The 12,365-nt window shown below is 45.0% G+C and overlaps 1 protein-coding gene across 10 annotated transcripts in view; it reads right to left on the bottom strand.

The window, feature by feature from the left end:
- The window catches only part of rab27b (RAB27B, member RAS oncogene family), a 214,341-nt gene that overhangs the window by 17,126 nt on the left and 184,850 nt on the right, over positions 1 to 12,365 (bottom strand). For all 10 annotated transcript variants that reach the window (XM_068030700.1, XM_068030732.1, XM_068030754.1 and 7 more), the window contains one exon: positions 5,308 to 5,393. In XM_068030700.1, coding sequence (XP_067886801.1) covers positions 5,308 to 5,393 — 86 coding nt within the window. The remainder of the gene's footprint in view (positions 1 to 5,307; positions 5,394 to 12,365) is intronic.

Below are 12,365 nucleotides of genomic sequence, written 5' to 3'. Positions count from 1 at the left end.
TGACTCCAATTTATTCACCCCAGCTCCATTCTTACCCCACTGAAGTTGGCCTTCTCCCAGTTAATTATTCTCACCCTCTTCGTCCTTTGTCCTTATTCTCTTTGTCCTTTTCCATGGTCAACCTAAACCTTATGACACAATGATCACTGTCCCCTAAATGCTCTCCCACTGATACTTGATCCACTTGGCCCACCTCATTCCCAAGAACCAGGTCTAGCAGTGCCTCCTTTCTCGTTGGACTCGCAACATACTGTTGTAGAAAATTTTCCTGAACACACTCTAGGAATTCTTGCCTCTCACTGCCTTTTACACTACTATTATCCCAGTCTATGTTTGGACAATTAAAGTCCTGCATTATAACTACCCTATATTATTTGCACCTCTCTGTAATTTCTATGCAAATTTGTTCCTCCACATCCTTCCCACTAGCTGGTGGCCTATAGACAACACTGAGCAATGTAACTGCACCTTTTTTGTTCCTTAGTTTTAGCCAAATTGATTTTGTCCTCGACCTCTCTGGGACATCCTTTTTCTCCAGCACTGCAATGCTCTCTTTAATCAATAACGCCATCTCTCCCCCTTTTTCCCTTTCCTATCTTTCCTGAACACCTTGTATCAGGAATATTTAACACCCAGTCCTGCCCTTCTTTGAGTCAGGTCTCTGTTATAGCCACAACATCATATTTCCACATGGCAACCTGCGCCTCTACCTCACCAGTCTTATTATCCATACTCTGTGCATTCACATAAATACATAAATACTAACCCTGATTCAGACTTTATTACTTTCTCGCTTACTCTGACCCCACATAATAACTTACTATTCCCTACTTTCGTGCTATCTCCCCCTCTCTGATACTTGCTCCTGGTTCCCACACCCCTGACAAGTTACCAGTTTTGCTTCCCTCCAATCTGAGCTCCCTCTCAGGTTCCCATCCCCCTGGCAATTTTGTTTAAACCCTCCCCAACAGCACTAGCAAATCTCCCTGCGAGGATATTTGCCTCAGTCCTGCTAAGATGCAACCCATCCATCTTGTAAAGGTCCCACTTGCCCCAGAATCAGTCCCAATGTCTCAGAAATCGGATGCCCTCATATTTGAAGTGGATGAAATGCCGTGATCGTACTGAATGGTGGGCAGGCTCGATGGGTTGAATGGCCTACTTCTGCTCCTATGTTCCTACACCAGTTCTCCAACCATGTGTTCAATCACTCAATTCTCCTATCCCTATTGAGTAAGCCATTTTCAGTTAGAGCTCCTTCTTCAGGTTTTACAACTCAGGCGTACTGAAGGTCAGCAGAGCATAGGTCTTTAAACTTGCCAGTCCGCAAGTTCAACAAATTTCTGCCGTTCTGTAATGCAGTATATGAACAATGCTGCAAGAACGTCCTATTCTATATATTTTCTCTGTATTCATTGAATTACTGGCATGTTATTTCTGTTTCTGCATACAAACAAAATAATGTTTTTTGCAATTCCTTCAGGTGCTGACTGTCTTCCAGAAGTCAGGACTAGGAGTCCTCCAGGAGAATGTCAATAGTTGGGTGGAGGGCATCTCTCACACAAAAAATAAGGCATGAAGGAAGGAAACTAGAATTTTGCATATTAAAATAATAAAAAGCTGTATAATATAGATTTATGCTGCCAATCAAAAAAGCAACCCTACCTAAAAATACTTTTAGATCTCACTTACAATGAGTGAATCATTTAAAACTGCTGACTATGTTGGAAATGTTTTTGTGATGAGAGCAAAGACTTTACATGATCTGATTAGCAGTATTGAAAGCTGACCATTGTCTCAAACATTTAAAATGCTATTGGGAACATTTTCCACAGAGATGATTGAAAAATCACACAACAGAAGTGGGGACAGGAACACCACACGAAATGTTCATTAACAGTTGCAAACCAATAAAACACATTTGAAATCTATATTCGCTTAATGAACAGGCGAAATATGTATTTTTATAAATCCTACATTGTTACTGATTTAGATTTTGCAACCAAGGGAACAATATAAAAATTTGCTGATGACACAAAAGTAGGGGTTAAATTCGCTATGGCTTCATACTACCACGACAGGCAAGAATCAAATTGAAACCAGGGATCCCATTGGAAGCTCACTGGCAGTTAAAATCCTCCTCATAAAATGGTGCATGTTTTTTCTCTCTCCAAATAAAAAAAAAATTACTTGCTGAACATCTTTTTCAAAAAGCCAGTGTTTCTTTTAGTAGAACATAATGGGCTGAATTTTACCGGCCCCTCGATGTCGTGGGTCACGGTGCAGGGGCGGTAAAATACTGCGGGGAGAGGCCCGCCTTGAACTGCGACGTCGAGACGGGCCAGCCGCATTTTACCGACGGCGGCGGCACCACAATTAGCATATGGTAATGCTTACTTACCTATGCTGATTATGCAGCCCGCCTCCTCTCCACCGACACTGCTGGATTTTTCGTTGAAAAGGCGACCAACACGTGCCGTCCCATTCACGATCTGAAAAGCTGGCGGATCCTCACTCTGCATTACGGAAGGGAGAAGGAAGGGGGATACACAGGGGTCTAACTCTGCATTCTTAAAGGGAGGAGGGACATACAGGGGTCTAACTCTGCATTCTGGAAGGGAGGAGGGAAGGGGGCTATGCAGGGTTCTAACTCTGCAATCTTAAAGGGAGGAGGGGGGATACTCAGGGGTCTCACTCTGCATTCTTAAAAGGAGGAGGGAGGGGGGATACACAGGGGTTGCACTCTGCATTCTGAAAGGGAGGGGTTCTGGGAGTACTGGAGGGAAAGCTGTGCTGGCATGAAGGGAGGTACCATGTACCATCCCTCCGTTAACAGTGTACGCTCTGTGTTTGTGAGGGGGCAAGGGCACACTGTGTGTGGAGAGGGTGCCAGAAAGGGCAGGAGCATTAAGATTTTATGGATGGTGGGGGCAATCCATTCAGCTGGTAGGATCTTGATGTGGTCATGCTGTGCCACTCTGAGTGTTGGCCAAGATGGGCAACGCCATGGCACGCCACATAGTTGATCCAGAAAAGCAGCTGATGTGCCCGTCAACACCAATCCCTGCCCTGTTAGGAACCTTCGAATACATGGAGGGTTCAACTTGATTTATCACATGGCAATAGGTATGGTTCATCCTACATTATGTGATCCTCTGCATGTGAGGATCCGTATGCGCCAGAGGCAATATCAACAGGCAGGTGTGGTCCACGTAGAGGCTCTCGGTCATGAGCAGCAGCCCCCAAGGGGAGCCTGCCATTACGGTTGCTGTGCATTTACAGGCCCCACATGACATGTCATCGGATGTCAGAGTACCAGTATCAGAGGAGATTGCGGCTATAAAGAGGGTGGTGACACGTCTCTGTGCCCTGCTCAAGGATGACCTGCAGCCCATGGGCTCTGGTGGATATCCCATGCCTTTATTCCTCATAGTGGCAGCAGTTCTCAAGCCTGACGCCTCTGCAGCCTTTTAGGGGCCCACCAGAGACCTTTGTGGGGTCACACAGTCAGCAGTGCACCACTGCATCAGGGAGGCCACCAATACCCTGCACTGGAGGGCCAGTGAGGATGTCCACTTTAGGATGGACTCTCACAGCCAGGCCCAGAGGGCCAGTGTTTCTGACACCATTGCCGGAGAACTATAGGTTGTAATGTTCATAGACTGCATTCATGTGGCCATCAGGCCTATTGCCAGGCTACCACCTGCAGACATCACCATTAAAGGAGCCCTCTCCATCTAGGTGAAGCTGGTATGTAAACACTGCAGATGCTTGCAGCGAATATGTGACCGCTTCTCAGGCAGCTGCTATGACACCTGGGTGTTGTGCCAGTCCTGTCTGCCACCGGTGTTCACTCAACTGGCTCAGATGGAGGGGTGGATTCTTGGAGATAAGGGCTATCCTTTGCAGAAATGGCTCCCGACACTGGTCAGAGACTCCACCACTGCTGCAGAGGAGAGATACAACACCAGCCACTGAGCTACATGAGCCACCATTGAGCAGGAGATCGGCATGCTGAAAGAGCGCCTCCAATGCCTGTGTGGATAGGGTGATGCACTGTACTACGGGCCGAAAATGCCAGCTCCTTTCTTTGCTGTTCTGCACAACTACGCACCCAATTGGCCTGGCATGATGAGGAAAGACGCCAGCAGGATTCCTCCTCGGACTATGAAGACGCTGAGGACCTACAATATGAAAGACGCATGGGAGGGCAGATGGCACCCAGGCTCTGCACGCAGGGCTAGCAGTGAGGTTGGGATGTGCGGCAGTGGCTTATCAGACAAAAGCCGTCTGCTCCATAGGGACCAACATGAGCTCTGCAAGCCACACATCACCCTCGCTCACCTGCTGTGCACCAGTCCGCATCTGCAGCATCCCTGTGTAAACCATTAGAGGCAGCAGCTGACTGAGCCAATGTCCATGTCACTGCATCCGTGGAGACACTCATGTGTAATGGTGGCATGGCAATGCTGTTATTGCATACGTTGGATCTTCTGAAGGGCCAACTTTGCAAAGGGATGTGACATTGCCCCTACATGCTGGCAAACATCATTCACACAGAGAAAAGGACACACATGTTGGTGAGGAACATTTAGTGAAAGACGTATTTACTTTGCTGTGACACCCGTGCATTCCCATTTGCGTCAGTGTGTTCTCTTTAAACCTCTGTACTATCTTTTATGGTGTATTTAAGTCTCATGTCCTGGAAGGTGCAAATTTAAGATTATTCACCCAGGTGCGGCATGCCTACAGGAAGGAATGTTACACTTGAGTGGGAGAAGAGGATCGCAACTTCACATGACACAGCAGGGTAAGTATGTGGCAGCAAAGTGGAAAGTGCTGGGGTCACTCAGCAGGTCAAGCAGCGTCTGTGGAGAGAGAAGCAGAGTTAACTTTCAGGTCTGTGAACTTGGACAAGTTAACTCTGCTTCTCTTTCCACAGATTCTGCCTGACCTGCTGGATTTCTGCAGCACTTTCTGCTTTGTTGCCAGATTGACAGCAGCTCCACTGTTCAGCAGTCAGGTAAGTATTTCTTTGACAGCTGTCAGGAAGCAGGTGCTGGGGCGCATAAAATAGGGCCCCAGCACCTGCTGCACAACTGTCAAAGACTCTCTCACTGCGCCGAATGTCCCGCCTCACCCTGTGTAATATGGGGAGGGCGGCTCGGCGCTGTGATTCAAACGGCGTCGCCCCAATAAAATTCAGCCCAATGAGCCCAGTATGAGAAAATTAAGTGGATCATTTTAGTATATAAAAAGCTGTAGAAAGTTACACTGACTGTTAATTAACAGCATATGTAGCATTACCTTTCTTGTCCAGCTGTATCCCATAGTTGGAGATGGATTTTAAAGAGGGTATCTGTTTTACCATTTGCACCTCCACCATGGTACAACTAAAAAAATGAATAAAATGAGATTAGTGATTTTGCCTTGGGATGTCAAAGATGGCTTACTGCAGTAAGTATCAAAGATCTATTGCCTTTAGGTCTGCTAATATCAGTAGCTTTATTAGTCCATTAATTACACATAGTTGCTTGCAGTAAAGAGGCACCGACACCATGGAGCTGATTTCCTATGGCTAGTCCTTCCATTTACACTGGATAAGCAGCTATGCTCCTCCTGGTCCCAGAAAAATATTCTGGCCCATTGCAAGTTCCTGTGCGCACCCTTACTCCCACTGTCCATACTCTTGGGATTATCCCTCACCCCTAGTCCACACTGTTGGCTGACTCAGCTCATTTCCTGCCCTTCCCCACCACTGCCCCGTCAGCACATGCAGCTCACTGGCCACAAGCTAATATGATGTGACCACCAAGAAGGTTCAGGTATGTAGCTGCTGTGGTTGGGTTCATAACACCTTCATAACACTGCCTGCCTAATTACAGAAACATATCAAAATCAGTCCCTATTAGTTTCTGATCCATGAGACAATTTTTATTTAGAGATTTGAAGAATTTTTTGCCCCTCAAACAGATATTTCTATCCTAAAAAGCTGAAAAACCACCTAGAAGAACAAGGGCAGCAGATGAATGGGAACACCACAACCTGCAATTTCCCCGCCAAGCCACACACCATCCTGACTTGGAACTATATTGCTGTTCCTTCACTGTTGCTGGGCCAAAATCCTGGAACTCCCTTCCTAACAGCACCAACACCAGATGGACTGCAGCGGTTCAAGAAGGCGACCCACCACCACTTTCTCAAGGGAAATTAGGGATGGACAACAAATGCTGGTCTTGGCAGCAACGTTCATATCCCATGAATGAATAAGAAAAAAAAATCAAGAAAGCAGATTTGTCATTGGGAAAATCATGCCAACTTTGGACTGTACTTATCTTCAGTACTGAGAGACAAGAGGGGAAAGTACTTTCAAGACAAAATATTCTTCACTTTCCTGCTTATTTTATGTTAACTAATAGTTTTTAAAACATTATATTTGATAAGGGATATCCTCTAGTTTCTTTATAGCAACATGGAGACCTGTTATTTCTGCCTATCCACGAGTGAAATGATGAAGCATTGATAAACTGTCACATGTGGAAAACTACACATAGACACTCTGCACTGACATGAATTTTGATCAGAAAGCACACAAGCCACAGAAAGCCAATGCCAGTTGGATTTTTGCCAGTTTAGAAATTCCAAACATTTACTGGGCCTAGTTCAAATTGCTGATACACAGGGTTCCTTAGGGAGCTGCTTCCTTGCGTGATCTTAGTTTAACAGCTCTCTAAGACAAGGGAAACTCAAAGCTGGAGGATCTTCACTGGCACAAAAACATCAAAATAAAACCATCTCCTACCAGGTGAAATTCTGAACATTACAGAGATTGGGCAGAGAGGAAAGAGGCATTTTCTATTGGAAGTACTGCCCATGTTATCCTTCCTTAAATTTCTTTGAGGAGAAAAGTTGTACTTAATTGTTTTATTAATGCTAATAATTAAAAATTAAAGTTCACTGCTGGATTAAACCTGGGTAGCTGACTAAGCCTATACCACTCGCCTTGCATATTAAGAGGCACCATTTGCAGTGCTTAGGGATGCAGTGTGGTGAAATTTGCCATGGACGGTATCATGATGTTACTCGTCACACAAGGTTGGGATAGAATCAAATACACCGTGTCATTCTCACTTGGGGTAATTTTATGAAACTGAAAAGTATCCCACTTTGCATCAATATTTTAAAATAACAGCAACAAAAAAATCTAGGTTACTCTCTCTTTGAAGAAGTGAAAAGAAACAGGGATTGCATTGCAAATTCAGGAGTAATGGAGAGCGGCTCTTTACACCCATTTCACATGGATAATCGGGAAAATTATCATATAAGTTGAGTGTAGCTGGTAGAATCCATGCTCCATAATTAGGGATAACTCTTCAGTGACTGGGTTAGAAGATTAACATCAAATGAATGTTATCAGATGGATATATATGAAGAAGGCCATTTGGCACATCCTTGTTCATCCATCCAGAAAGAGCCCATCACAGCATTCAACAGTTTTTAAAGATAACTCTTTAAGAGGTTTGCTTCCACTCATCTACATGCAAATCCATCCGACATTTTCATCAGTTTGCATGAGGAACTTCCTTCCATTAGTCCTAAATTTGCCTTTTGTCAGTTTAAGCATGTGGACTCTTTTCCTATCATAACACTTTTATTTGAAGTAGTGTTCTAGATTTACCTTTTCTATGCCATCTATCATTTACAATGAGATCCTCTTTCAGCCACATCCTTTCCTTTTTTTTGGTCTTCTGATACTGAGGATCAGTGTTGTGAATCTTCTCTGGGATTTCCTGTTGCAAAGATGGGATTACCGCGGATAACTTCTTGTGCTCAGTAGAATCAGTGAAATAGATTTTGACATGGTGCGACAGGGTAAAGTGGGTGAAAGCGAAATCAGCAGCCTGTTTTATATTTCTCTCGATTTTTATTTTCATTGAAACTTTTAGTCAGCTGTCCTAATATTGTCGTCTTTGGCTTGGTGCCAATGTGTATCCAATAATGCTCCTGTGAAGCACCTTGTGATGTTAAATGTGCTATTTTAATGCAAGTTGTTGTAAAATATTTTTTCTTTTACGGGTTGCCTCCATTGACATGACAGTCTTATGATCTCAGCAGCTTGGGAACCATCAAAATCCATTGGGCAATTTGATTAAACTGATCCCATTCTTAATATTTGTCCAGTCCCTTTTATATTTATATTAGATGTTTATTTGCAATAAAATATAAACAGTCCTTCTGTGGGTATATTTGTACAAACACTTTATTATGTAGCTTCCAATTCACAGATAAAATGTAACTAAATCTTTTGACTTAAATTGCCATTTCAAAGGTTGCTTAGCTCAGTACTTTAAAAAAACTGTTTTCTTCTTAAAGTAGGTTGCAGTTTATTTATATGTGATTAGATGCTTGTGGTATAAAGATTTGTGATTTGGATATTGTTATCAGAAGTTTCAACTAAACTCCTGGGCTTTTCATAATATTCCTCACCTTTTCCCCTTACTACAAGAAAGCCCCCAGCGATTTAACATCCGCAGCACTTAAAGCAGCCAGAAGTACTGCACAAAGAACAGCTAGGCGTTGCGCAAACGACTACTGGCAACACCTATGCAGTCATATTCAGCTGGCCTCAGACACCGGAAACATCAGAGGAATGTATGATGGCATGAAGAGAGCTCTTGGGCCAACCATCAAGAAGATCACCCCCCTCAAATCTAAATCGGGGGACATAATCACTGACCAACGCAAACAGATGGACCGCTGGGTTGAGCACTACCTAGAACTGTACTCCAGGGAGAATGCTGTCACTGAGACTGCCCTCAATGCAGCCCAGCCTCTACCAGTCATGGATGAGCTGGACATACAGCCAACCAAATCGGAACTCAGTGATGCCATTGATTCCCTAGCCAGCGGAAAAGCCCCTGGGAAGGACAGCATTACCCCTGAAATAATCAAGAGTGCCAAGCCTGCTATACTCTCAGCACTACATGAACTGCTATGCCTGTGCTGGGACGAGGGAGCAGTACCCCAGGACATGCGCGATGCCAACATCATCACCCTCTATAAAAACAAAGGTGACCGCGGTGACTGCAACAACTACCGTGGAATCTCCCTGCTCAGCATAGTGGGGAAAGTCTTTGCTCGAGTCGCTCTGAACAGGCTCCAGAAGCTGGCCGAGCGCGTCTACCCTGAGGCACAGTGTGGCTTTCGTGCAGAGAGATCGACTATTGACATGCTGTTCTCCCTTCGTCAGATACAGGAGAAATGCCGTGAACAACAGATGCCCCTCTACATTGCTTTCATTGATCTCACCAAAGCCTTTGACCTCGTCAGCAGACGTGGTCTCTTCAGACTACTAGAAAAGATCGGATGTCCACCAAAGCTACTAAGTATCATCACCTCATTCCATGACAATATGAAAGGCACAATTCAACATGGTGGCTCCTCATCAGAGCCCTTTCCTATCCTGAGTGGTGTGAAACAGGGCTGTGTTCTCGCACCCACACTTTTTGGGATTTTCTTCTCCCTGCTGCTTTCACATGCGTTCAAATCCTCTGAAGAAGGAATTTTCCTCCACACAAGATCAGGGGGCAGGTTGTTCAACCTTGCCCGTCTAAGAGCGAAGTCCAAAGTACGGAAAGTCCTCATCAGAGAACTCCTCTTTGCTGACGATGCTGCTTTAACATCTCACACTGAAGAATGCCTGCAGAGTCTCATCGACAGGTTTGCGTCTGCCTGCAATGAATTTGGCCTAACCATCAGCCTCAAGAAAACGAACATCATGGGGCAGGATGTCAGAAATGCTCCATCCATCAATATTGGCGACCACGCTCTGGAAGTGGTTCAAGAGTTCACCTACCTAGGCTCAACTATCACCAGTAACCTGTCTCTAGATGCAGAAATCAACAAGCGCATGGGTAAGGCTTCCACTGCTATGTTCAGACTGGCCAAGAGAGTGTGGGAAAATGGCGCACTGACACGGAACACAAAAGTCCGAGTGTATCAGGCCTGTGTCCTCAGTACCTTGCTCTACGGCAGCGAGGCCTGGACAACGTATGCCAGCCAAGAGCGACGTCTCAATTCATTCCATCTTCGCTGTCTTCGGAGAATACTTGGCATCAGGTGGCAGGACTATATCTCCAACACAGAAGTCCTTGAAGCGGCCAACATCCCCAGCTTATACACACTACTGAGTCAGCGGCGCTTGAGATGGCTTGGCCATGTGAGCCGCATGGAAGATGGCAGGATCCCCAAAGACACATTGTACAGCGAGCTCGCCACTGGTATCAGACCCACCGGCCGTCCATGTCTCCGTTATAAAGACGTCTGCAAACGCGACATGAAATCGTGTGACATTGATCACAAGTCGTGGGAGTCAGTTGCCAGCATTCGCCAGAGCTGGCGGGCAGCCATAAAGACAGGGCTAAATTGTGGCGAGTCGAAGAGACTTAGTAGTTGGCAGGAAAAAAGACAGAGGCGCAAGGGGAGAGCCAACTGTGCAACAGCCCCAACAAACAAATTTCTCTGCAGCACCTGTGGAAGAGCCTGTCACTCCAGAATTGGCCTTTATAGCCACTCCAGGCGCTGCTTCACAAACCACTGACCACCTCCAGGCGCGTATCCATTGTCTCTCGAGATAAGGAGGCCCAAAAGAAGAACTTTTTTCCCTCATTCTTTCACGAAGACATCATCTCATCGGGGGTTATGGTCACCCTCTGGTATCTCACTCAAGCAGCCACCTCTTCATGTGAGAAAACTGACACTGAGTATTGGCAGACGATTTTAATGTGACCAGCTGTTTAAGTCTGATCCTTTCTTTATCCAATGACCCCTTTCCTCACCGAGCGATGTTGGATAGGGATCAGGAGCAGGCACTCCGTGCTTATTTTCTTCTCCCTATGTTGGGGATAGGGTTGGGGGGGGGGTGGGGGGGGGGTGTTGCACAGGGGAAATTCTCTAACATCCTACAAGATTTTAAATCATAATCTATGGTATCAGTACCAACCTTTTTAAAGTGCCTATGATCCCATGGTATAATTCAATCATTCTTAATCCTTTTTTATTTGTTAGTGGGATGTGGTCATTGCTGGCTAGGCCAGTATTTATTGCCCATCCCTAAGTGCCCTTGAACTGAGTGGTTTGCTAGGCCATTTCAGAGGGCAGTTAAGAGTCAACCATATGTAGGTCAGACCAAGTAAGGACAGCAGATTTCCTTTCCTAAAGGACATTAGTGAATCAGATGGGTTTTTATGACAAGGATTTCATAGCCACCATTAATTCCAGATTTTTATTAATTGGATTCAAATTTCACCACCTGCTGTGGTGGGATTTGAACCCATGTCCCCAGAGCATTAGACTGGGCTCTGAACTATTAGTCCAGTGACATTGCCACTACGCCACTGCCTCCCCTTAATAATCCTATTAAAGTTGTGTTGCTATTTAAGACAACAGTCAGTATCAGTGTTCTTTAGCTGTAATGTATTAAAAATATTACACTGTTGTGTATGGTTCAGAATTTCACCAAGTGATACAATTCCCCATCAAACTTTCAACAGAAATCTTTGTACTGCATGTTTTAAGTATCCCTTTCCTTTGCTGACAGGGTGGGTGGGCAGAGGGAGCTGCTCCCAGGCCTTTGCTGTTGTCTTTCCAATTAGTCAACAGGAGGTGATAATCTTAAATCAATGCTTAGTCAACAGAGTAGATCAGGAGAAACTGTTTGCACTGGCAGGCAGGCCGGTAACCAGAGGACACAGATTTAAAATCATTGGCAAAAGAACCAGAGGGGAGATGGGAATTGTTTTAATGCAGCAGCTTGTTGTGATCTAGAATGCACGACTGAAAGGGAGATGGAAGCAGATTCAATAGACATTTTCAAAAGGGAACTGGATAAAAACTTGAAAAGGAAATACAATTGCAGGGGTATGGGGAAAGAGCAGGGAGAGGAATTAATTGGATAGCTCTTTCAAAGAGTTAGCACAAGCATGATGGGCTTCATGGCCTCCTTCTGTGTTGTATGAATCCGTGATTCTGGATGCACAAGTGGAGTGAGATTTCCCCAGTTCAGTAGTTCTTGATCTCCTTTCAGTAGTTTCCTCACAGAAACATGAAGTAGGAAGAATGCAAGGCATAAAGCAGCTTTGTTCACTCTATAACCTTGCTCATTAGAGCATCAGTACGCTGCTTGGACCATCACTTCCTTGACTAAACTAGTCTAACTTTTATCATAATTCAGCTGACTACAGAGATTCCACTCACCCTGATAGACATCGGCAGAAGAGGAAACCAGCGATATTACAAGCTGTTTGAAAACCCAGACCTTTCCCCACAGCACAAACAAGTAATTGACAAGCGATGATCTTTACAAG

Source organism: Heterodontus francisci, chromosome 1 (genome assembly GCF_036365525.1).
Source record: "Heterodontus francisci isolate sHetFra1 chromosome 1, sHetFra1.hap1, whole genome shotgun sequence".
Lineage (NCBI taxonomy): Eukaryota > Metazoa > Chordata > Chondrichthyes > Heterodontiformes > Heterodontidae > Heterodontus > Heterodontus francisci.
This window is presented reverse-complemented; position numbering and strand designations above follow the sequence as displayed.